This window comes from Sarcophilus harrisii, chromosome 2, assembly GCF_902635505.1.
Source record: "Sarcophilus harrisii chromosome 2, mSarHar1.11, whole genome shotgun sequence".
Taxonomy (NCBI): domain Eukaryota; kingdom Metazoa; phylum Chordata; class Mammalia; order Dasyuromorphia; family Dasyuridae; genus Sarcophilus; species Sarcophilus harrisii.
Window position 1 is genome coordinate 332,455,615 of NC_045427.1, and position 27,951 is coordinate 332,483,565.

Consider the following 27,951-nt stretch of genomic DNA (forward strand, 5'->3'; position numbering starts at 1 on the left):
AAAAGTTTCAATTATATTTATTTACATGAAAAATAGTATTTTAAAACAGACATGCTAAACAAGACACACTTAAAAAAACACACAACAAATATCAATATTACAAATATAAAACCTTTTAAAAATCACACTAGTGAAAATGATGTTTATCCTTCTTGGTCCACAAATAATTACAGATAAAAAATACAATTTTACAAGTTATTTTTTTATTAATTTTCTAAAAAAAAAATGCTAAAACATCTCCTTCATAACAAAAGTGAATAATTTTAGACACTTCCATTTTCAAAGCATTCACAAAATACTTTTAAATTAGACTAATAAGTTTTACTGGACTCACACTTCTGGCAAAACTTAAAGAACATACTTGGGAAGAGGGCAAAGTCTAAGGAGAAATACAGTAATTAAACAGTTCCTTAAGTTACATGTGTTAACAAAAATAACAATAAAGACACTTCATTATGGAAATTGATCAGTGACCATGGATTCTGTTTCATTTGATTTCCTTAGCAGAGCTTGCTTAAGGGCACTAATTTTCTCATCAAGTTCAGCCAACGAATAGTTCTGCTGTAAATAAATAAGGACACAAATTGTTGAGCAATAACAAATAACATTTGGCTTTAAGGTTTACAAAATGCTTTCTTTACATTATTTCTGAGGACTGGAAAGCAATTTAGGTTTTTTTGGGTGACATCTGCACTTACTATCAGTAGGAAATGGTCACCTACCAAATGGAGACTAGCAACTAAACTTTTTAGAGAGTTGCTCAGAGCACTGAAAGTTTCAGTGATTACCCCCAAGTCACACAACTAGTACATGTGAAAGGCAGGACTTGATCTCAAGTCCTCAGCATGACTCTAAGGGTGGTTCTCAAACCACTAAGCCATAATCTTTTCTCAGTGGTAATTTTGTTATGCATATTTTATAGATGAAAAAAAAACTAGGCAAGACTTTAAATGTCTAAAGAGAGTTTTATATATTTTAAATGGCCAGTATTTTTCTCCTCAAATGGGAAATTGATTTTGAGCAAATAAATATTACTATATGTAAGGAATAGAAAAAATAGGAATAGGAAAAACAAATATGAAACATTAAAATTCATTCCATTTTTTTTACTTCTATCTTAACAATTTTTATTAAACCAGTGTTTTTTCCTGCTTTTTTTTTTTTTTAAAGGATCAAGGCATTCATTTATGAAATAGGCAATATATTTAATCTTTTACCAGTTGATATAACTTTTTAAAGCAAAAGTAATTTTTCTGTCCCTGTCAAAACTAAATGTCTTCATATGGGATTGTAGTACTTTAAAGAGACAGTATTGCATATACACATAAGGAAAACACAATCCACAATTATTAATACAAAATAAATGAAAAGCAATAAAGGAGAGGAGAACACTGTTAGGTAGATTGTTTAGAAATAGCTTCACGGATAAGATGGAATTGGGCTGATTCCTAAAGGGAACAAGGAAATCTAAGAGGTGGAAGTGAAGAGAGCATTTGAAATATGGGGGACAGCTTGTAATTTCTTGAATTTCTACCACATTACACTGTACTACCAATACTGGATTAAAAAATAATGAATAAAAACAAAAAGTGCAAATAAGGAATGTGTAGTGATAGGAAAACAAAGCATTTAAAAATTCAGTTTAAATATTAAAATAGTAACAACGTATTTTAATTGAAAAGGTGCTTTACAAATTTTATCTTGTTTGATTCTCATAATTTCTGGATGATAGGTGTTCTCATTATCTTTATTTTTACACTTGAGGAAACTGAGGCAGACAAAAGTAAAGTGACTTGTCTAGAATCAAACAGCTAGGAAGTATCTAAGATCAGATTAAACTCAGGTCTTCCTGACTCCAAAACCTAGTGCTCCACTTATTTTGCCACTTAGTTTAAACTTTTTCCAATTTATATAAAGTCCTAGTGCAATTTTAGGCTACTAGAGTTTAAAACTGCAGGTGGTGCTAAAGCTCAAAACTATGTTAAGATCTGTAGGAATCATGCATATAATTGGAATGAAAGCAAACTAAGTAATTTCTATTAAATACTCTGTCATATATATATATATATATATATATATATATATATAAATCAAGCTATTCAAAATTGTTTAAAAACTTTCTATATTAAAAAAAAAACCCACCAAAACAAAAGCCATCATTATAATTAATATTTCACTATGTGGCTTTTCTCTTAGGTTAATTCAAATTAATGACATTTCACTCTACTAATACCAGACAATTAAAATAAGAGGTTTAATAATGTACATAATATAAAGTAAAATCTACACATTAGAAACTGGAATGAAATTAAGATAATAACTTACTTGTGGTGGTTGCACTTTTCTTCTTTTTCCAGAATAATTCTAATGAAACATGGGGGGAAAAACCAAAAACCCAAAGTCATTAATTATTAAAAAATATGAGTGGTCAATTCTGCTCTAGAATACTTGTAGAATATACACTTTAGATGAATAATTCTATCATGAATCACTAAACAAAATTTCCAAGACAGATTTCTAAGAGCAATATTTAAGACAAGCATAAAATATTAGGTGCCCAATTCAACAAATATTTTTTCATTTCACACTATATGCAGAACACTAAAGAAGGCATTAGGCTTCACAAGAATAAGAGTAGATAGAATAGGTCAAATCCTAAAAAGGAAGCAATCACAAGTGGAAGATTAGATATTATTTTATGTTCTTGCTCCTAAACCCTCCTAATGATGAATTTGAGAGACTGGAGTCAGTAAAACAACTATGGGAACTCTCTTGTTTCTCTTCTTCTTCCTCCTCCTAGAACAATGACTAAAAAAAGGATGACAATCCCTACCCAGCTTTCAGAGCTACAAGGAGGCAGAGAAAGCTCAGCTTCAGTCATAAGTTGCATGAAGGGAACAAGGAACTCAACTAAAGTGGCATATGATTATTTTTACTTTTAATTAAGGAAACCATAGGCTTGGGAAGAGGGGTGTGTGTGTGTGGTGTGTATGTATGTGTGTGTTTCATAGTTTTTTGAGTAGGAATTTATAACTCAAAATCTAAGCCTAAGGTAGTAGTATTATTCCCCTATTACAGATGACAACATAATGGGCCTCTGAGTTAGCTTGAGGCATAAATAGGCAAATTATTGAGACCAGCCCACCCCAGGTAATGTGATTTGCCTATGGACACACCGTGGCAGGAGGAAAGGCTAAATCTTAGATCTCTACCAAAAGAAACAAAATTATATGGGGAAAAAATCTAATTAATACTGATATATTGTCTACTAATGCTTTCTTAAGGATTCACTTCAAATATTTATGAAGTATCTATTACATATGCAAACATTATACTAGATGCTGAGGATAGAAAATTTAAAAATGCCAAGTCTTTCCTTTCAAAGACTATATTCTTATTTCTTATATGAAATAAAGACTACCTATTTACACATGCACAGATAAAAAGGGTAGAGAGTAAAAAGAGACTCTGGACTAAGAATTCTAGAAAATTTGGGGGAGGTAAAGCATTAGTAGATGAGTAGGAAGAAAGATCTAAGAAGTAATCTACATAATGCCAGGGTGACAGATAATTTTTTTGTTTTTGGTAGAGGGATGAAAAACAAGAGGTTCAGGAAAACATAACATTTGCCAACTTTTCATTGAGATGGCCCTTCCAAAGACAGGCAGAACAAGTACTCTACTCTTAAGGTTCTACTTGTCTATATTCAGTCTACCCAAAATTCAGACATCCCCAAAATCAAATTTTTCACATGCTTGGTGAAAATGAAATATTGTTTTCCCACTTGGCTGTTTACTTTTTGGAATCTATTGTTAAAAAGTTTTAAATCCTTCAGCTAAAATTTCAAAATCAAAATCCAGATCAACTATATATATATATATATATATATATATATATATATATATAATGGCCTAATCAATACTCTGTTCCTAACAAGAATCAAATTTGATGTAATTCTAACAAAAATCTAATAAGTGTATACTTATTAGGACAAGGCATAGTATTAGGTGCTGGAGAGACAAACATAAAAAGTAAATAATTGCTGTCTTCAAGAAGCTTGCTTTCTATTGGGTAATATTTACATAAATGAGTAAAGATAGCAAAAGTTATCTTCCCCCTCAGAAAGAGGGGAAGAAGTGGGGGAGAAAAGAAGAGTTTCAGTGGGTGATACCTGGGCTGATCTCTTAAGGAATTTAGGAATTTCAAAAGGAGAGGAGGCAGTTCACTTCCAGGCTTTAGAGAACAGCCTGTACAAAGCTACAAAGATAAAATGTGAAATGTTAGTTGGATCAAAGCTAGCAAGACAGTTTGTCTGGAATATAAGATGCAGCATGCATCTAAAAAGGTGGTAGGAGTCAGATTTGCAAAGAATTTAAAGTGCCAGGCTTAGGAATTTTATACCAGAAACAAGAGAGCCACTGAAGATTTCTAAGCAGGGCAGTAATATGGTTTGACCTATTTATAGTAAGAATAATTCAGATTTCAGAAGAATATATTGAAAAGGAGAATGGAAGCAATAAAATCTCTTAGGAGGTTACTTCAATGTTCCGGACAAGAGGCCCTGAACCAGGAAAATGACCCTAAGATTGGAGAGAAGAGAAAGAAAAGTGTTTTAAAGGAAGATTCATTAAGATTTAGTGAGGAAAAATTTAGAACTCAAAATCTTACAAAAGTAAATGTTGAAAACTATCCTAATATGTAATTAGAAAAATAAAAAACAATTTAACAACAACAAAAAAACGATTTATTAGAAAGTAACTGGAAATGAAGTATAGAAGGTAAAAGATAAATGTGGGTTAGTACTTATTTAAACAGTAAATAGGATGGGAATACTCTTAAAAATAGAGAAAAATGGACATATTTGAAAAAATATACAAAAACATTCCATTTCAGATACGCCAAGTTTAAGGTGTCAATCTTAGATGAGATATCTAGGAGGTAGTTGGTAACTAAGCTTTATGTATAGAGATATACATTGGGAATCATCTGCATGATAACCAAATTCATGAAAGGCAGGCTATATAACTTTCAATGTTTGGACTACTTTGCTAGGTAGAATTTCTAGAAAGGTCAAGTCCACAGAAGATAAATTGCATAAGTAAGATCCATTTCTTAGAAGGAATGCTAGAGCATATACAGTTTTAGTATGATTTAATATTTAGAATAATATCTGACAATACTGCAAACCAGATTAGTAATTCATTTACAGAAGAGGCACAGGAGAATATTTAAGTTTTCTACTTTTATCCCATAATTGCAAAGGATTCACAATCTAACTGGCATGGATACTGCTTCCAATTATGTAAATTTCAATTTATCCATAACAATTAGATATAAATTCTTGTCCATAACAACTTCAAAAAGTTTAATCATCATTCTAAAGAATTCTGGCCCATTTTTATTTCTCTCCCTCACTATGTGACTGGTCCACTTCTTTTTTAAAAAAAAAAATCTCAAAATTGGATCTCAGAGGATACAGATCTCAACAATTCAACAAGAATTCCCTCTAGTCATTCTGCCTTTCCTTGAAGACTTCGAGTGTCCTTGCAGGACAGCTCATTCCATGAGAGTATACCTAATTTTGAAAAAAGTTTTTTCCTTATATTAAACCTAAATTTATCTCGCTGTAACTTCTAACGCTGTAACCTACCTTCTAGGAACAAGAAGAAAAAAATTCTCTTGCTTTTCCTATATGATAGGCTTTCGAAATACTTGAAGTCACCTGTCACATTCTCCCAAAAATGTTCTCCAACCTTTTCCAACATTATCTGAACATTTACTGAAGGAAGCTTCAGTAGTCTTTACTTTGGTACAAACTCCCTGCTCCAGACCAATCTAACTCTCCAGATGATAGGTTTTCTTTCCAAACTGTCATGTTCAAAAATAAAAACAAAATATGAAGCCTTGTCTTGAGCACTTTTCTATTCTCTTTAAATTTTAAACCTACACTTCAATAGCTCTCATATTTTTAATCATCACTTCAATACAGATGACCTGCCCAGGTCTCTCTCTGACCTCCATTCACATATTTTTATCTCCAACTGCATATTAGATAGTTCAAAGTGGATGCCATCTCATACCACATGCAAAAGTGAATTCAACTCACCTTTACCTTTTCCTCTCCCTATCTTCCCTATTTCTGTCAAGAGTACCACACTATTCCTGAGTACTGACTTCCCCTTTCATCCTTACATACCCAATCAGATGCCAAATCTTTCCATTTCTAATTTCATAATATCTTTCGTTTGTTCTCTTCTATTTACTCAGACAGCCATTACCCTAGCTTAAGTCCTTATTGCCTTTTGTGTGGACTACTGTATCAATCTAATAACTTATCTCCTTACTTTAAGCTACTCCAATTCATCTAAGCCTTATAACTTTTGCAATTCATCATGTACACACATCTATCAAAGTGATTTTCTTGAAGTGTAATTTCACTTAAGACTACTCAAAACCCCAAAGGGTCTCTATTTCGCTAGGATTAAATATAAGACTTGCGTTTATTTGTCAAAATCCTTCACCATCCAGCTCCAAAACATAATATAATTTCTGAGTTTTTTCCAGATTTATTTCTCATGTTTTTTCATGCCCCTCTCTTGATACCTTCACTTTTTAGAATCTCTAGAATCTACAAAGTTCAGTTCAAACCCTACCTCTTACAAAAGAGCTTTTCTTATTCTCCTAGTTACTAGTGCCTTTCCTCAAAATCAATTTTAATTTATATTGTATATACTTATTTATATACTTGCCTCTTTCAAAAGAAACAGAAAGAAAAGGACTAGTTTATTTTTTTTTTAAAGGCCAGGGGCAAAATTTATTGTGTAAAAATGTTAGAGAGTAATCAGGATCTCAGACAAAATTACATTTAAAATAGATTTAATAAAAAAATGAAAAAATATGGCAATTGTCAATGCTGTAAAATTACCCATACATATAACCTGTAAATAAAAGGCTATTTAAAAAAATGAAAAAACAGAAAAACTACATTATGTGTGAGAAATATTATTCAAAATTATTTTAGACCATTTAAAATTCCTACACAATATAAAATATCTGAGAGTGTAACTGCTAAAACAGATACGGGAACAATATATGAACATAAACATAAAACACATTTTTGTATAAACTCAGATCAAAATAACTGAAGTAATATTTATTTTTCATGATAAAGCCAATATAATTTTTTTCCTGGTATATTTCATAGTTATTTTTTTTATTCATTGGAAGAAAAAAAGTCACTAGAAACTCAAATAGCCTGAGTGGCTCTACTGCAGATAGCTAATATTTGTGAAGTTGCAGTATCTGTTGGTTATTTCTATTTCAATAATTACTTTTTTTATTATTATTGTAGCCTTTTATTTACAAAATATATGCATGGGTAATTTTTCAACATTGATTCTTGCAAAACCTTCTGTTCCAACTTTTCCCCTCCTTTCCCCCACTTCCTCCCCTAGATGGCAAGTAGTCCAATACATGTTAAATATGTTAAGATATATGTTAAATCCCGCTGTAAAGTTACCCATGCATATAACCTGTAAATAAAAGGCTATTAAATTAAAAAAAAAAAAAAAAAGACCTCTGAAGGTCTTGAAAGCTATGTCAAAGAAGCAAATAAACTCTGGCAACTAGTTAAAAAAAAAAAAAAAGATATATGTTAAATCCAATATATGTGTGTATATATATATATATTTATACAGTTATCTTGCCACATAAGGAAAATCATATCTAGAAAGAAAGCAAAAATGCAAGCAAACAATTAACAGAAAGAGTAGAAATGCTACGTTATGGTCCACACTCATTTCCCATAGTTCTCTCTCTAGGTGTAGCTGATTCTCTTCTTTTAACAACTGGAACTGGTTTGAATCATTGTTGAAGAGAGCCACATCCATCAGAGTTGATCATCGTATAATCTCTTGTTGCTATGTATAATGATCTCCTGATTCTAGAAGAAGACTAGTTTAGCATAATGTTCATTTAGAAGCTAAGCTTTCAAAAAAAAAAAAAAAATTCCTTCCTTTTCTAGCTATTCACCAACCATCCTTATAGTACATTTTAAATGTTCAGAGGAAACCAAAGGCAAGCTCATTACCCTGATGTCTGAAGATTCTTTCCTTTTTTTGGGGAATTTAGACATATGTCATACTTCAAAGATAAATAAGAGAAGGTCAACAAAATACACTTGTCTGGTCTTTCCAAGAATGCATTTGAGACAGATATCTTCCTATACTTGGCTATCAACTCATTATTAGTCATTTTTGTTTTCTCTTTTTTACTCCTAAAATCATTCCTTTGGAAAAACAATTGACATGCAGATCTTACCAGAAGAAATAATTTAAGAATTACTGAACTATCTGCAAGTTATAGACATAAAGAGTAAAAGTAAGTTAAAAGAATCTACCAATAAGCTCTTAAAAGAGATCCCAAAATAAAAACTCCCAGGAACATAATAGCCAAATTCCATAACTTTCAGGTCAAGGAGAAAACACTGCAAACAATCAGAAGAAACAATTTAAACACCAAAGTGTCACAATCAGGATTACAAAAGATTTAGCAGCTTCTACATTAAAGGAAGGGGGAATATGGAATATGATATTCTGGGAAGCAAAGGAGCTTGGATTACAACCAAGAATCAATAACTCAGCAAAACAAGATTATCTTTCAAGGGAAAAAAATGAACATTCAAAGAAATAGAGAATTTTCAAACATTCTTGATGAAAAGGCCAGAACTAAACAGAAAATATAACTTTCAAAAATAAAACAAGAGAACCAAAAAATGAAGACAAAAAGGTTATCTTATCTCAGTGGTAAATGGCACCTACACAAAAACTGACCAACTATATTTTCACATAAAAACCCCATGAATAAATGTACAAAGAAAGAAATATTAAATGTATTCTTTTCAGATCATGATACAATAAAAATTACATTACATGTATAAGGCAGTGAAGAGACAGGTTAAAATTAACTGTAAATTAATAATTATGACAATAATTAATAACAGTAATTAATAATGTAATTCTAAAGAATGAGTGAATCAAAGAATAAATCTAAGAAATAGTAATTTCATCAAAGAGAATGACAGTAATGAGACATTAAAATATTTTTGAATTAAATTAAAATAAAAAAAAAATTAAAAACAGACATATTAGCCACAGCAGAACTTAGGGAAAAATTTCTCTCTCTAAATGCTTACATCTATAAAACAGACAAGGAACTAGAAAAAGAACAAATTAAAAACCAAATGGAAATCCTGAAAAATCAAAGGAGAGATTAATAAAATTGAAAGAAAACCATTGAATCTACTGTTCCTAAAAGGGGGAAAACAATAAAATAGATAAAAGTACTGGTTAATTGATTTAAAAAAAAAAAAATCAAATTATCAGTATCAAAAACGAAAAGGATAAATCTACCAATGAAAAGAAAATTAAAGCAATAATTAGGAGCTACTTTGTCAATGTATGCTAATAAGTTTGATCATTTAAGTGAATTTAGATGACTATTTGCAAAACTATAAATTGTCCAGATTAACAGAAAATTGAATTGAATGCTTAAATAATCCCATTTTAGAAAAAGAAATTGAACAAATGATAAATGACCTCTCTTAAAAAAAATCCCCAGAGCCAGATGGATTTACAAGTTAATTCTATTAAACATTTTTTTTTCTATTAAACATTTAAATTCAATACCATATAAACTAACTGGGAAAATAGGAAAGGAGTCCTACTAAATCCTTCTAATGACACAAATATAGTGCTATGGTACCTGAACAAGAAAGAGTAAAAACAGCAAGAAAATTACAGACCAATTTTCCCAATGAATATTGATGTAGAAACTGTAAATAAAATTCTAGCAAAGAGATTACAGCAATATATCACAAGGATCATATACAAAGGTTATACTATGACCAGATGGGATTTATATAAGGAATGCAGAACTAGTTCAATATTAAGAAGACAGCATAACTGACCATGTTTACAACAGAACAGAAATAGTAAGATTTTTCTTAAAATGATAAGCAATACCTATCTAAAACCATCAACAAGCATTACATGTAATGGAGATTCCTTAGAAGCATACTTAGTAAGATCAGGGATAAAACAAAGAATACCCCCCTTAATATCACTATTATTTAATATTGTAATAGAAATATTAGCATTAGCAATAAGTGAAGAAATTGAAGGAATTAGAATAGGCAACGAGGAAAGAAAACTCTCCCTCTTTGCAGTCATCCATGACTACTCTGAAGAACTTAAATGAAAAATCCTATCCATACCCAGAGAAGAAACTAGTTGTGTTTGAATACAGATTAAAGCATTTTCTCTTTTTCTCTCTCTCTTTTTTTAAAACAATTTTTCTTGAGGGTTTTTATTTTCATTAGGTGGGAGATATTTTCTTTCACAACTTGAAATGTTCTGCAAAATTTCACATGTAATTTCTTAACTGTGTGTGGGAATATAGGAGAGAATCTAGAACTCAAAAATCTTAAAAACAAATGTAAATAAATAAAATTTTGAGGGTAACTGAGGAACAATATTAAAAAAAAATTTTAAAGTGTTAAAAATTGTCTTTACATGTAATTGGGGAAAAAATGCTCTTTAAAAAAACAAACACAATATTCCACCAGAATTTGAAAATACTCATGATGAAATATCCTATCCACCTCCAGATACAAAACTGATTGACTCAGAGTAAAAAACGAATCATATTTTTTTCTATTTCTTGTTTTTTTCTTTTCTTAGACTATGGCTAATATAGGAATTTGTTTTGTATGTCTATATATATTTGTAATTTCTTTTTCCTTGCCTTCTCTTAAATATATATGTCTATATATATGTCTTTGTATGTCTATATATATTTGTAATTTCTTTTTCCTTGCCTTCTATGGGAAGAGAGAAAGGTAAAGGAAAAGAATTTGAGGACTGAAAATAAAAGAAAAATTGAATTTAAAAAGAATAAAGGTACATGAGAAAAGATAAAGAAATCAACTAGACTTGCTTTTCACAGCTTTTCTCTGCTGTATGCTCATACTATTCATTGAATTCTTCTTTGTAAGATTTAACAAATTTTACTTGTGTTGTCTTTTGCAACCATGTCTTTGGCACTAAAGTCCTATGTCAGGTATGCTGACAAAGGCACTTGCTGCATTATTTTAGTCTGTGTGGTAAATTAATTTACATTGGTTAAACTTTTCAAAAATATTCTTACAATCATTACTGACATAATTTCTGTTTTCAATTTAGCCTTCTGAAAGTCAATAATTTATTTAAATGGTTTAAGAATTAAATTCTTCCAATTATACACTATACCATTTTCTAAATCTTAATCTTGCTTTTGACTAATTCTGAACTTCATTAATAGTCTGAATATAGACAGATGATTTCAGTATTACAAGTATTACAAGAACAGTATTACAAGAACAAATCTGGCTTCTCTGAGAATCAGTCTAGCTTACTATGGAAAGGCATTTCTGGTCTGATCTGGTCATTTGGTCATGTATTTTTTTTTGGTCATGGCAACCATGAAACAATGAAAACAACAAAATGGCCCTTAGTTCTTTGCAACAGCCTTTTGCTTCTGCAGTAGGAACAAGAACAGAGGAACAGGAAAGATGACAGCAAAAATTGACAACTAATACAATTAACACTATAGAAGCTCCTTACTCAATAAGCAGACATACTTCTTAGAGGAGCAGAATTATAATAGTTCTGACAATTTTGCTTAAAAGACAAAAAACAAAACAACTAAACAGAGGAAAGATGGAAGACGTATTTAAATGAAAGGATGGTTCATAGGTACTCTTTATATAGGTAAAGTAAAGATTTGGTAGAATATATTTATCCAAAATAGAATGCATTCAAATATTTACAAAAACAATGAGAAACAATATTTCATGGAATATTTAGTCATCACATATGCAGTACTAATAATAAATAATATTTTCCAAAAAGACCACCATAAAAATAATTGTATCTCTCTTTAAAAATGTGTTTCCAACAAAGGACAACAATGTTACAGATGTGATTAGAGCTCAGGACATGTGTCTCTTTATGGACATCATGATTCTCTTAAAAATGTTAATACTGTTATGATTCTGCTTGTCTAGCAATACTGATTTAACTTATTGGTCACTGAGCAAAGAACTCATTTTAAAGTGTTAATTGTATCAGTTGCCAATTAAAAGTTTACAGATGCCTTAAAAGCTATGTGATTCTTAGTATCCTCTGCAACCATCTTTTCTGTCCCTCTGAGATCTCTAAGATCAAATCAATGGTTATGATTTGGCTATTATATCACTATTAATTAACTCATATTAATCTTCTGAACCCTAAAATCCCCATATATTCCCCTATATACTATTTTCCAGTTATGTCTACCCACTTACTGATGAAGTTGAAATTTTGAATCCATGTGTAGGCATTTACATAATCTCTAAAAAATTAATCCAATTAGCTTTGGCCCATTGCAATTGGTCCATTTTTTTGTTTTAGTGTTACTGAAATTAAGAAAATAATTTGTTTCAAGAATGCTACAGGGAGTAAAGGAGAAAAAAGATTAGGCAAAGGCCAATTGATTTTACAGTTAAATCATTGTTGATTTTTGAGAAAACAATTTAAATAGAGAAAGGATTAAAGAAATGATGGAAGGAAGAAAGTGGAGGCACTGAGTTCATTATTACTTTGCGCTTAGACTGCTTTAATAACTTTCTAATTGGTTTCTTTATAGTTGTCTCTTTTTTCCACTAGAAACTGACCTTCATATATCACTTTACTGCTTAAAAACTTTCAGTGATTTCTTATGTTGCATATTGGACAATATATAAATTCCTTAAGCTACATATTTAAATTCTTCCACAATATAACCATACTGTGTACCTATATTTCTAGCCTTTTCCCAAATGAATCCCCTTCATGCAATTTATATTTTTATGTTCCATCCAAACTATTTCTCCATCTTGTTCTGCCATCCACCTCCTCCCTACGTGTGTTCACCAATCTACCTTCTCATTGTCATGTATCAAAAACTACTAAATGACTTCACATTCTCATTCCACACCTAAATTGAAAGTATTTTTCTAAACCACTAGACTCATTTAGTTTTCCTAGATTTCTAGATCTCTCTGTTTCCCCATAATATGTAACAAAAACTTTCAGTAAAGTAGTATTTACTCTATGGGCAAGAATCATGCTATTTTCATCATTGCTCTCCAATATCTAGCAAAATGTAGGTAATTAACAAATGTCTGTTAAAGGAAATTAAGAAGAGACTATCCTGGAACAATTAAAGGAAAAGAAATAATGAGATGCTACCTCAAAAAGGACTAACAGAGTAAAAGAAGTAGAAGTATAAGGAAATGCAATCAAACATACAGGATCAGGAATCACCTATATATATATTTTTTTCCTGAGGTGAAAAAAGAAAAAGTTTTGACAAGAGAGGAACAGTCAAAGAAGTTCAAATTATATAGCTTAGATTTTTTTTAATCAATAAAGTAATAAACTTAACTCAAATATTCATATTCTTTAGACGACAAAAATTATGCAAAATGGTTTAACATGCCCAATCATCTCTTATAGTAAGTAAACAGAATATATATTCTAAATTAAAGAAGAATGGGGAAAAAAAACTTAAAGTTTAAGACAAGTTGGAAAACTCAAGAAGACAGGTTTGAATAAAGAAGCCCTGTGTTTGAATTCACTTTTGACCATATTATATGATTGCAGACAAATCATGAAGCCTTTCTAGTCTCTGTGTCCTCATCCATAAAATGAGGATAATATTATAAATGAAAGAAAAAGCACTTATTAAGGACTAGTAATGTAAAGGCTTAGGATACAAATGCAAGGAAATAAGACAGTACTTGATATCAACCTTACATTCTAAAAGAAAAAGCCTAGGAAAAATATGGTCCAAAATCATAGGGGCAGTTAGAGTTATAAGCCAATTGACTGTTAACATTATACATAATATCTGTGGCATCTATTTCACAAGTTTTGGGGAGGATTATTACATAAGGAACTGAGAAAGTCACTTGGCAAAACAAAGCCCTATATATAAATGTTAACTATAATTATTACTATAATTACTTCTATTAGACAACGAATATAAACCACAAATATTCATACAAAAAAGATGAAAGAAGTAAAATGTTAACTGAATTGATATGATTTACATAATTCAAACAAGAAAATATTTTGAACTCTGGTGGGAAAAAAGTCATTGATTAACATTAAAAAAAAAATGTATATGGGCAAATCTTGTAAAGAAAAATATTTCCAGGTTAGAATTCTAACTTGTAGATACCTTAATCCCTTCCTTACCCAAAAGTTTCAACTGAATTTATTAGAACATAACTCTTCCTGGCTCAAAAAAGTTGACGCAATTTAAACTCCTTAGAGAGGCAATTTTCTATTACTACCCTACATAAATCCTCTGCTATAACCAAACTGATTTATTCAACATTCACAGAACACAGGTATATTTAGTCCTGTTTCTCTGCACTTTTACTCAAGCCATTCTCTCTTCTTCAATTATAAGTCAACAATCAAATCCTACTTCTTTCATGAATCATTCACTATAGTCATCCTAACTCCCAGTGATAAACTCAACTCCAACCATTCACTTAGCACTCAAAATGTTAAATGTTTCTCAGACAAAGAAAATACCGGACATCTGTCCTGTCTTCCTATTCACAATACAAATAGATCAAGATGAAAAAATGCAAGTTAATATAAGCTGAGTGCTAAGTGATATAGGCAAGTTTTATAGGAGATGAAAAATTAAAATAAGATATGCTATATAACTATCTCCAATATAATTTAGTTTAAAAAAAAAAAAAAAAACTATTGACAAAGAAAAATGGATAAAAGAACAGATATTTAACCATTTCCTAAGGAAGTTTAACAAATATAAATCAATTGCCACAGAGACAAAGCAATCACAATGGCCAGAAAATAATGTAGTATAGTATAGTTGAATCCTCTGAAAAGGATTTGAGAGAACATGAATAAAAATCAGAGAAATCAGTAGGATCCTCACAAATGAAGGAGGGACTTACATCAGTGAGATTAAAAAATCCTTCAAAGTAAATTCTAAGTTCACTAAAGACAGTTTATCTCTTGGTAGCTCCAATATTTCTTATATGTAATATGAGCTTTGAAAAATTTATTTTTAATTTAAAGGGCTTGTTTTATTATAAAATTGTACATGATCCTAAAGACAATGGAAAGACATATAGTAGGTAAAAGAAGGCTGTAGGAGATTAACAAAAAAGTAAGGCCATGATTAAAAGATACCAAGTACTTCTATGACCACTGAGTCTAGAGTGAGGAAGGAAATTGAGTTCAAATTCAGCTAGCTTCACACACTTATTAGCTGTGTTTCCCCAGCAAATCACCTAACCTCTGTTTGCTTTACTCCAATGGAGAAGTAAATGGCAAACCCCTCCAAAACTTTTGCCAAGAAAACCCCATGAACTCAGTGAGTCAGACATGACTCAAAGACTGAACAACAACAACAAATGAAAAAGTAGGGAAATAAGTTAAAGATGCTTAGAATGAAAATGTCAGACAATAGTACAAAAAACAGTAATTCATTCAAACATTTCTTAAATTTTTTTCTACATATAATTCAAGTTAGGTATTTTCACTTGACAAACAGTTAAGATTCTTGCCCTCATAGTATTTTGATAATATAAGTAAATAGAAAAATGTTATACAAATTAAAATATAAATGTATAATCAAAATACAAAAATATAAAGAAGACTATATAAAGAATAAGGAAAAAATAATTTTAATGGTGAGGGAGGGAGAATTTATAGAGTAGATAAGATATAGTTGGGACTTAAAAAATGGGAAAGGAATATCAACAAAGGCATTCCAAATATGAGTAAAAAATGTTGAAGAAATATGGGTAGTTTTTGAATAAAAATAAATAATTCAGTTTGATTAGAACACAGAAAAGCAACATAACACTGGCAAGAAAAAGAAAGAAAGAAAGAAAAGAAAAGAAAAAAAGAAAAGAGAAGAAAAGAAAGAAAGAAAGAAAGGTGGGTTGGAAGAAAAATTTTATGAGACCTCAAATGTCAGTGAAGGTATATATGGTTTGTATTCGCAGGCAAAGTTTTTCAGAAGAAGCACACTGTAATTTCTAAATGAGTGTTACATTCAAATTATTACTTTCAGTCACTTCATAAGAATTCCTCAGAGAAACCAAAGTTGCATAACAAAGAATAACCAAGAAAAATTTTATCTTTTCATTATTCTAAGTTCAGATGTATACAACTTTTTTTCTTTTTGCCCTAATGCAATACACTATTTAACTCTAAAAAGAGGGAAAGAATTGTATACAACTTCTTTATATAAAATTTTCAAAAAATTAAGGGAAATAATTTAAAAAACGATGAAGAAAATTAGCTTAGGTCTTGTAGTTTACAAAATACTAACTGGCTAAACAAGAAACTTTCAAAACAGAAGTCAGATTTTAATGCTCTTGGGAAAAGGGGGAGTGGTAATAAAAGGATGAAGAGAAGGGAAGAACATTTATTAAGCACTCATATGCTAATTAGCTTTAAAAACTCACTACCTGTTAAGTTTTACAAATATTATTTCATGTGATATATAAGACAATGCATAGGAGAGTGAATTTTACTTACAACTGGCTGAAAATACTCAGGGGAAATGCCTTCCAATTCCAAGATTTTATCCTCAAGTTTTTTAATTCTCTGATAAATATCTCTAGGTACTGGACCACCTAAAGAAAAAATTTTAAGAATCTGAAAGCTGTAAACTTTAAAAAGTGATCTCATTTTGTTATTTTGACTTTTAAAACAGTGCTAAAAGATTTTTATATAATTGACCCAGTAAGGTTCATTGAAATGAAGTACAAAGAAATCTTTTCTTTAATCAGTCATATGTACTTTGGGATATATCATATTTTATCTAACCTTTTCAAAACACTACATACTATATTATATGAATTATCAAGAATTTGTGGTGCTTAGCATGTTCTTTAAAGTTTCTATGATATTTGAGGGGAGTTTTAATAGACTTTTGAGCAGACCATTTAGTTGTTTAGGATGAAGAAAATCCAATAACTACTATCATAGGGAACAGCAAAGACAACATCAAATTTCTCCCAATTTTAATTCTCTCTACTATTTGCCTCACTTTCTCCTGTTTCAATATTTCTCCTATATATTGGAGTATACCAATGCAGAAAACTCTTTTATTGAGTACCTAAACTAGCCTATAGTCTTCTTTTTAGGAAGGATGGAGGGCAACTAAGATAACACAAATTTCAAGTTTACTAAAAACTTAAAATAATTAACCTGGAAATTTTCCTATGGAAGTACAAAATCTTCTCCAAGGAGAATTGTTATTAAATAATGTAAGTTTTTTTTTTTTTAAATAGAACTTTGTTTTAAGGTGTATCTTAATCATGTTTCAGAATAAAAAGATTATGATACATAATTAAGACTTCAGGAAAAGTTCTCTGAGGAAAGAAAAGTTTAAAAACCATAATTTATGTTATATTCATAAGTACACAAAGGATGCAAAATAGACACTTTAATCTTTTAGAATTGGAATAGAAAGCCATTTAAGTATTCTTATAATTTCATTTTGACCTTTTTATTTTTCTTAAAAGAAATTTAGGAGGGCATAATTAACTGTCCCAAGAGGATTTTAATGGGTACCTTTTAAAAATAAATTTTTAAAACATACTTGGAAGTTTTTTTCTTTTTTAAATATTCAAGCGTTTAATTGTACCAATTAATTAATAATCATAATATAAATGTATTATTTATATTATAAATATATAATGTAAATTAATAAGTAATTATTAATTGTACCAATTAATAAGAGTCTTAATTCATAATTTAGGACAAGAGAAAATTTTTCTCAACATAAGAATATCCTTCCCTTTTCGTTTTTAAGGGATTTTAAAACATTTTAAAAACAACAAAGAATAAACATTGAAACTTATTATTTTGTAAATGAAAAAATACATCTATTCAAATAGTTAGCACACTCACTTACCTGTATGCAATCGCAAATGAGCTTCAATATTTTGCAATCTCTCCTCTACAGCCTGGTTCCCACAGTCACGGAATATGTTATTAATTTTATGACCAGTTCCTTGTATTCCTTCAGTTCTACTTCTTGTCTGTGGGCCATAGGTATTCACAACTCTAGAAACTAAATTATCAAGAAAAATTTTTACATATACTTTGATGTGTGTGTGTGTGTGTGTGTATATGAACTTTTTAAAATCATGAATTCCAAAATAATTATTTTTGATTTTTCTTAAAGGATTATTTATGTCAAAGTTCCTTCCACCTCCAAATAGAGATAGAGAATGACAAAAGTTATGCTTAAAAAAGAAAAGTAGACATTTAAAAAATGTGAAACTAGGAAAGAAAATAATACATCACTAAGCACAAAGTCTCGATTAGCATAGGCTTTACTGATGCTCTAAGTTATTTTATTTATTAAATATATGCTATATGCCAGTACCTTGCTGGCAATCTTCATAAATCTTTATAAATCAATAAAATAAAAAAATCAATAAAAAAATCAAAATATTGTCTTTATAAACAACATTGTAAGATACATGCTATCACTACCTCTGTTTTAAAGTTAAGTAAATTGAGGCAAACAGTGGTTAAGTGACTTGAATTACATAATTACTTACCCTTGACATGACTTTTAAATCCTGGATAAGGAGTAAAAACAGCATCAGTCCTTGCACAGCTGTTCTCTAAGGAAAGTTCAGAAAAGCGTGATGATCTTAGTCACTTATACAGTAAAGTTTTATAGTCTCCCAAGTAGCTCATTTTATTAAGAAATACAGTAGAAATATCAAGTTCTTTCTAAATACTGAAGTATAACACACTGGTATAAGAAATTAATTATTTAACTTTTGTTAAATTCATAACTTCATAGGTTATTTTAACATATCTTCCATGCAAAGAAAATTTTTTTGTAGTGTTTCAAAAGTTTAGTTTCATATGTAAACAATGGATCATATAAGATGATACTATTACATCAATATAATACCTTCAAAATAGTCTATGCTACAGCAGAAGAATATAATATAAAGTCCAAACAAGAGAACATATTTCTAAGCGGCAGAAAAATTTTATTTCTTCTTTAACAAAATAGAAGTAATTATATTGATTTGGTTTTTAAAAAAATATTTAGTATCTCTTATGCTTATTGGTATTGAGAATTAAAATTTGATTATAAAAATTTTAAATATTGCTTATTTTTTTTAAGAGCTATATCATAGTAAAGAACTTTGAAATCTAACAGTAGACTATATATAAAAATCTTATCACTACAGAATAGCCTTTCTTTGAAATCTTTAAACAGATTACAATTTATCCTAGGACTTTTGTTTTAACTAATTTTAACTAAGCACAAACTTAACCTGGGAGACAATTTTTGCTTTTTTATCAAACCAAATCAAAATCAAATCAAAACAAAAAATTTGTTTTTTCATCAAGCAGTTATTAAAAAGGAACTTCTATCAATGAATATCAATATCTGCTTTGTCATTTGTATTATACTCTTAAGAGAGTTGCTAGAGTCACTAAGAGATTAAGTGACTTGCCCATGATCCCATAGGTAGTATTTATCTGACAGAACTTGAAAGCAGGTCTTCCTAACTCCAAGTTATCTCTCTAGCCACACTTCCATATTGTCAACTATAAATTATTATGAGTCCAAAAGAAAGATAAGAAACTATTAACTTCAAAGTAAAACACAAGATTTAGAAGAATCAAATATACATTGATTTCTTGAACCATTTCCATTTTTAACTAGCCAAAAACAAACCCAAAATGGATATGTTAGTATTTTTTTTAGGTGGGGGTGTGTACAGACCTGTAATTTTAAAATCATAGCTATTGTCAATGTAGGGTGTGGCAACTCCTTTCACCAAAGCCGTTGGCATTACAATTCATAGTTTTTCAAAGTTACCTGGGCCATTCATGGTTTAAGTATCTTGCCCCATGATCATAGGACAAAGTCAGAGGCAGGTTGTAAAGTCTTCCAGACCCCAAGACTGGCCTCTATTTCCTTCTAGATTAAAAATTAAAAGAAAAATCCTATTTCTTATTAGTGATTTTTTTTAAAGCAACTATTTTATAAAAATAAATAATATTAAGTATAAGTGAATACAAGTTGTTAAAATGCATTTATACTTTTCTAGTCGAAGTGTTTCTCATATCCAAAACAAGTACTAATATTTAAAAAGGGAATAATGGGAGCCTCTGGAGACAAAAATTCAAATCTTGTCTCAATGCTGTATGATCTTGAATATGCCACTTAACTTCTTTGTACCTTCTCAGGTATAAAAGGATTAGATGACTTTTAAAGTACTTTACAGCTCTAGATCTATGAAATTGAGTGAAGAAAAACTTCAAACTCAAGTTAATACATAATAAAAATTATTTTTGGGGGGTGATATTATTTTTATCATCAGTTTATTTAAAATTAGCTTTAATACAGATCATAGGGATTAAAAAAAAAAACATAACAAAAAATCATTCTTTGTTAAGAGTTAAGATGGTATAATACTCCTAACTCAATAGCTAGGTAACCCACAAGAATTTCAAATAGGCCTATTATGGTGAATGTGTAAGTACAGATAATTATTTGCTAAAATCTTTTATAGCCCTGTTTTTGGTCAGCAAAGAACTCTATTAGACAAGGAATCCTGTTGAACATTTTGATTTTTTGGTAGCTTTTATTCCTAATAAAATAAATATTTATTTATATTTGAGTTAACATGGAAAATAGAAAAATAATATTAAGGGACACCTTTCCCTTCCCCTCAAAAAATATTTTCTTAATATATGCTGCAGATGAATTGTTAAGGTTTAAAAATGAGATTCTGCTAATGCATCACATCTAATGCTTTGCAAATAATTTTATTATAAAAGAAGTTACTTATGTTATATATTTATACAAATGTATATGCTTATATTAAGCACTTGTTTCAATTGTATCCAATTCTTTGTGACCAGATTTGTGGTTTCCTTGGCAAAGATGCTCAGTTTGCCATTTCCTTTAGTACACACACGCATTTATGTTTTTATGTGTGTATATATATAATAAAAATATACACAGGTATAACACACAGAATCAGGAAAACGTGTCTGTATAACGCTTATGATAGGGAAAGTTAAAACAACAAATTATTAAATGGACAACCAAAGGAGAGAAGTGTTACTCCCAATCTTATCTGATGCTTCCATATCTCTTTAATTAGTCAAAGGATTTGCGAGGAAAAAAGGAAGTATTTAGGAGAACAAATTTTTCATATATTTTGGTAATGATAACTTGTGTTCTAATGATTAGTGACATTTGACAAGGAGCTATGTCAGTATTTCTCAACATTTTTCATGCTGTGGCAAAACTTATACTAGAAGAATCTAATGGAAATTAACAATTACATATCTTAGTGCTATAAAAGAAGAAAAATCATGACAAAATTTTCTGCAATCAACTGATGTAACACAATACAAAACATACTTTCAAGTTGGGAAAAAAAATTTAAACAACCAATTTCTAGCTCACTGTTAGGACCAATATTACAAAAACAAAACTGTAAGTCTTTATTTTAATTTATAAAATTTCAACTATTTTTAAAAGGGAATATAATTCACTGTAAAACTACTACAACATCCTACTCTACTTCATTCTTAATACTGAAGAAGCATAATCCTCAAAACATTTCTGAAAATAGTCTATTTTAAAATTTATTTTTAGGAATATATTTTGTATGTATCACATTTACTTCTCAATACAACCTACCACCCAACCTATAACACATAAGGCTTTCCCTATAACAAAAAAAGAATGAGAAAACAATTAGGAAAAGAAAACAAAACAACCCTCTGAGATCTTCACCATTTAAACCAATAGTTTCCTACCTCTTTAATGGGGGGCAGAGATAGATTTCTCCAATTCTGCAGCCAAACTTGGTCATCTTAATTATAGAATTTTCAATTTTGTAAAAGATTCTATTGTTAAGCAAGAGAAAAATCTTTACAATTGATCCTAAAATAAAACTGAATTCTTGAATTTACTGATTTTTAAGAGCTAAGAACTTAAAAAAAGAAAAGAAAAGAAAAAAGAAAAAAAGAAAATGAACTGAAGATTAAATTCTGGCTGGATATTTACCTTGATTACAATCAATTACATTACAAAATTCCCTGACATTGTTTTCATTGATTTCAGCTTGCTTTCGTTCAATGAATGCGGATATTCTCCTGTCAATCTGTAGGTAACAAACAAGTTCATATGTATATTTATATATATTGTTGAAACTTTCAACTTCAATTTTTAAAAAACATTTAAATTCAAGATAAAAACACTTATGCTTACTTCTGCTTTTCCAGCTTTTATCTGGACCACTTCTGGATCAAAATTAATTTGCTTGTCTTTTAGAACTCCCAAACCACAATCCTCGTATTTTTCATCTGCATGCAGGTTATCATCAGGACATATTTTTGAATCATTTTTGTTGACCAATTTTGTTTTATCATCTTCAATGGTATTAATAATTTCCTCTTTAATCAGGCACTTAAGTTTTTCTAAAAAAGGCTAAGAAAAACCATGGGCATATTTGATAGCATTTAACCTGAACAAGATTAAATTTATTATAATTTTAATATTTCTACTTAAATTCAATTTTCAAAAATTATTGAATATAAATTTAGCATTTTGGCATTAATAATAATAATACACAGGACAATTGTAGTTTTGTGCAGCCATGATTATCATCATGTGTGAGATTTGTGAAAAACTTAAGAAATCTATATCTTAAGAAATTTAAGAAACCTTTAGGTTTAAGAAATCTAACTGTCTTTGAAGGAATCACTCTGTTATTTTATCCCAAATCAAAGGCTCAGCCTCTGGCACCAATGTCACTTAATTAGCATGTCATTCACATGCCTACTCAGAACTCTGAAGCTTAGTATTTTTCCTCCTTAACATGAGAGCCAGTGCTCTACTCAGTAAAGCCCTGCATTATCAGTACATCACTGGAGATTCTCCACTTGAAACTGCAGTTGGTCAAAGTATAGGAAAGAACACAGACATGAAATATATAGATGTTGTACTGAACACTTATGCTTTTTCTGTCATGGTAAGTTATCTTTAGGTCACAAAATGAAACATGGCATAAAATGAACATATTACTAACATAAGAAAAAACTACAAATATATAACGTAATTCAGTCACCTATTTTCTTCTTCCCTTCCAATAACTATAACTCCCAATATAAAAGTTAAATTTCAGGATAAAGTCCTTGAAGTAAAGGAAGATATGAATATTAACATATATTCCAGTTTAAATAAAAACGTTTTGAGGTTATACCTTTAAGAATTATAATTTTATTTTCCTTTGTTATGGCAACTCTTTTATAATTTATAAAAAATGACATTTTAATGTCTCTAAAGTAATGAATCCAAAAGAGCTCTTCCATTTCTCCACCTAACACTGTAAGATTTGAATTTTATCTATAAAAATTTATATAATTACCAATATAGTCATCTGACTATACAGGAAGTTATGCACTGAAATAACAAAATATTACTATATATCTAACAGTTTAATGTCTACTTCTGATATAAAGGATGCTCCAAAAATTGTTAAGGAAAATTACCAGGTAATATAGTTACTGGCTACTTACTAAGATGAGACAATAACACAGAAATTACTTTCTTTTAAAAAACTAAGCTGAAAATGTTTAATTGCAATAGACACTGCAGGATGTGTCATGCTGAGATAATGCTACTCTTTAAACCACTGAAAGCACTCCATGAGCCTCCAAACTCACCCAAGGCATGAAATCATTATCATAGCATGACACACACCTGCCGTGTCTTATTGCTTAATTATAACCCACCATAGATGAAACTGTACTGAATTTACAATGCAGGTCTAGAATTGAATAGAAATGGATTCATTCAATCTTTGAAACACCATCAGTTACTGAACTAGTCTTACAACTATACTGAAACCTATCTGTAACTGTGTATTAATAGTGTTAAGCTACAAATAATTGAAATGTGATAAGCTTGTAATTTTACTACAATTAGATTCTATTCTCACAGTCAAGTTAATGTGTCCAACAAGATATTTACCTGAAAATATAAAACATGTTGTTCAAGAGCACTAAAGAGCAATGCTGGCTGGAGTGCTGAGAGGCTCTGAAGCTTGTTCCAATCGATTGTAATTTTCACCACATCATCTCCAAGGTTAAGCTTCAAAAGGGTAAAACAGCACCATCACAAAAATTACACCATTATATTGTACACATGTGCTGTCACAAAAAAAATAGGACTTTTACAGAGCAACCCACATACCTATCTTGCTCAAAGTTATCAATCTTTTAATCTTCAGCTAAAAAGGTATTAGAATCTTGAATATTCTGATAAAAGAACAGGCATGGTCTTACACCCTCAAGAGGTTAAGTCCCTTGTCATGGGATTGCCTTATAGATGAAATTACCTTATAATAAGATACTTTAGGTATTCCTAAACAACCTTGACTTGGGTTGAAGGTTACTTGTCTCATACTGAAACCCATTCAAATCAGAATGAGTTTCTAATTTGTGCATCATTTTAATTAGCTAAATATATCTAATATCTATTATTTGTCCTCTGTTGATATCTGAATCATACTTCTATTGACTGCCTTCTTTACCAAACTTCTTAGTAAATCAAGACTACTAGATATGGTTTATGAAACCTATTTTAGTGTTTTAAAGTGTGCTCTCAAAAAATTATCCAAACTATGACTCAACTGAGTATTAGAAGTGAAAAATGAAATACAATTTAACTTTTCTGAATCCAATCATACATTTTGTGGATGGAGTAAATCCACTGTTTTAAATAAAGTCCCAAAAGACTTCTAATAAATTTCCAAATTGCTTAATTAAATTAAGGAATAAGCGATAAGAAATATATCTGTGGTAGGTATAAAACATTTATGAAAAGCAACTAAAAATAAGATTATATTATATACTAGAATAAAAAATATTATAATATTAATTTACTAAAAACCTGGTTTGCCTTACTACTTTTAAAACTTTTTTTTACAAAAGATAATATTACAAATCCTCCATGAGTTCACATAGAAGAGATAAAATTCAAAAGGGTTATAAATGGAATACCATGAATATGAAAACACTAGAACACATTTAGAATTTATCTCTAAGTTTTAAGTCTTTCAGAGATATAAAAAGAAATATGAAATTATCAATCTGTATTTTTTAAAATGTCATATAAATAGATTTCATCGGCTAGCAAAGAGATTAATAAATTCAGTGCAATGATTACAATAATTATAAGCACCTTACTTGATAATGAGCACATTAAATCCAAACAATAAATTTTTGTGGAGAATGAAGTTATGTTAACTTTGATTTATTATAAATGTTAATATTTCAATTTTATGTAATTGTTTTCATTTTTAATAAAGGAATTTTTAAAAATCCACGTAATCCTTCACTCATATATAGGGATAATTTTTATTTCAAATTTAAAAAAAAAAGGCTAGTCACTGTAACTTTCAATAATGACAATATTAAATATATATATATATGTATCTCATAGAGCATGTAAAAATTGACTGACTTCAAAATTCTCATTAATTATATATATCATAGATCATGTAAATATTGATTGACTTCAAAACTTTCATTAACCCGTCACTGATTGGCTGTTCTGCATAGAAATTAATAATACAACAGTAAAAAATTCAAGTTCAAAACAAATGAAAAATAGTCAATGGGCCAATGTGGCAAGCTATAAAGTTAAAAATTAAGAACACCTATGACTTGAGTGAGACTGTATATAAAACATTCAATACTATGTTACTTAATCAAACAATATCAACAATTAGGATCATAATAATATTAAGCAAATCATGTAAATTTTAAGATTTAGCTTCTTACAAAAGTGGTACTCGAAAAACTTTTGCTTTTATTATATCAAAAAAACATAATCAATATGGTCAGTTTTTTGATTAATCATCAATCTGAACTATGGGTTTTTTTAATTGACAGCATTTTCTGTGTCAGATTCAAGTAATGATATTTACACATTTCACAGAGACGTAAATGTCAAGTCATGTGACTAATAGAACCTAGAGTCTGGGAAATACATAAAAATATAATCTATAGGAAATATGCCTTTGAAAAAATCTGGACTGTGAAAACTTTCATATAATCAAAATTCTTTTAAAAATTTAACTTATCACCGGAAAAAAAGCATCCATTTTGTAAAAGACTATAACAGAATTTTGTTTAATTTACAATTTATCTCCATCCTAGTTCATTTAAGTCCAGCTCCAATTGCTTTGCTTTTTTCCCCCCTTGTTTGGAGATTAGACTGGCTAAGTATAAGGCCTAAATGCAAATTTTTTAAAAAAAAAAAATCCTTTTTCAAGTCATACTCTTTCAAATACTTTAAAAAAAATGAAGTGAATATGCATTCTTAAAAATTGCTATAAATAACTGCTCCAAATTTGGATGAATATCACAAACTATCTCTTCAGAGATGATATAAAAGAAAAACCAAGTTTTTTCTTACCTCTGACAAAACTTTTGTAAAAATAATCAGAAGAATAAAACTACCATCACAAATCGGAAGCTCGGACAGTTTTGTTTATGAATTTAGCCTAACAGTCAGTTTAGTGCCCATAAGGTTTTGAAGCAATTGTTATCAGGCCCAGTCCTAGGAGACATTTTTTTAAACATGTTTTTCTATGCTAATCAAATGGGGGAGAAAAGGAGGGAGAGAGAAAAGGGAGATTGTAACTAACCAAAAACAAAAAACAATAAAACAAACTACTTAAGTCAAATGTCTACTTGGACCATATAACTATAATTAAATACTTTTAAGATTTCCAAGTAGGTAGTGAGATATTGTTACAAGAATTGCTTAAAAATTTTCTTTCAAACATTAGTCTGAAACATGTAAACAATCAACTTTCAATTTTGCATTTTAAAGGACTTAGTAAAAAATTAGTTATACCCATGAGACATTAAAAGTGGCCTACTCTTTTGGTCGGTGTGGTCTTCTTTTTCCGTAATTAAATATGACCCACTAGAGAAAAAAATGTAAACTACATTATTATTCATTATATCAAGTCACAAAAATAGTGGGGGGAATAAAATTTCCCAAAATAGATAAGGATCTTCTGTGTTCACATCCTTTTCCGTACAAACAGTTATTGAACTTTTTAGTGGTCTCTGAAAGACGTCCAACTCTGAGCTCCCGGCGCTGTGGCCAATTCCACTGAGGGGATTAATAGGCCTTCTTACTAGCCAGGCCAGTTTCTCAGTTCTTCTATTGACTTCTTCGGCGGCTATTTTTTTTTTTTTTTTTTCCCATGGAGGAAGGGAAGGGAAATCGGCTTAAGAGACCAGGATGAGGAAAAATGTAAGGGGGCTGTACCCCACCACAGTAACCCTGGAAAACTCTTCTCTCAGGGGCAGATCCAATGAAAGGCCTCAGACTGTTAATTTAGTTCACCTAGCAGAGTTTTTGTAATCTGAGGAAACAAGGAGAGAGGAGTGAGAGAAAAAGAGAACAGGGAGAGGAGGGGATGGAGGGAGAGAGATGAGGGTGAGAAAGAGAGGGAAAAAGAGAGAGAAGGAAAGAGGAAAAGAGGGGGAAAGGGAGGAGGAAGAGGGGGAAGGATTGGGAGGGAGAAAGGGCATCGCCGCTATCATTTACCTGCCCTGTCAAGGTGCGGACTGAACGGAGAAAACCAACTAAAACCTCGCGATAGAAACTGCAGCTTTGATCCAGGTTCTTGTCCAGGCCTCGGGGGTGACCCGCATCCCCCACTGGAGAAGCCATGACACCTCCCCAACTGCCACCGAGGTTCCCGTCTAGGCCCGCCCCTTTCACGGGTCAGTTTTTGTCGCG

At 30.1% G+C, this 27,951-nt stretch overlaps 1 protein-coding gene across 1 annotated transcript; it reads right to left on the minus strand.

Annotated features, from left to right (window-relative positions):
• MBIP (MAP3K12 binding inhibitory protein 1) lies at positions 1–27,951 on the minus strand. Its single transcript, XM_003756433.4, has 9 exons — positions 27,757–27,951; positions 24,157–24,276; positions 22,393–22,611; positions 22,189–22,285; positions 18,692–18,757; positions 18,037–18,195; positions 16,653–16,750; positions 2,326–2,364; positions 1–561 (listed from the first exon to the last, which is right to left on the minus strand). Exons 1-9 carry the CDS (start codon positions 27,880–27,882, stop codon positions 454–456), a joined length of 1,032 nt encoding a protein of 343 aa, XP_003756481.1. The 5' UTR covers positions 27,883–27,951; the 3' UTR covers positions 1–453.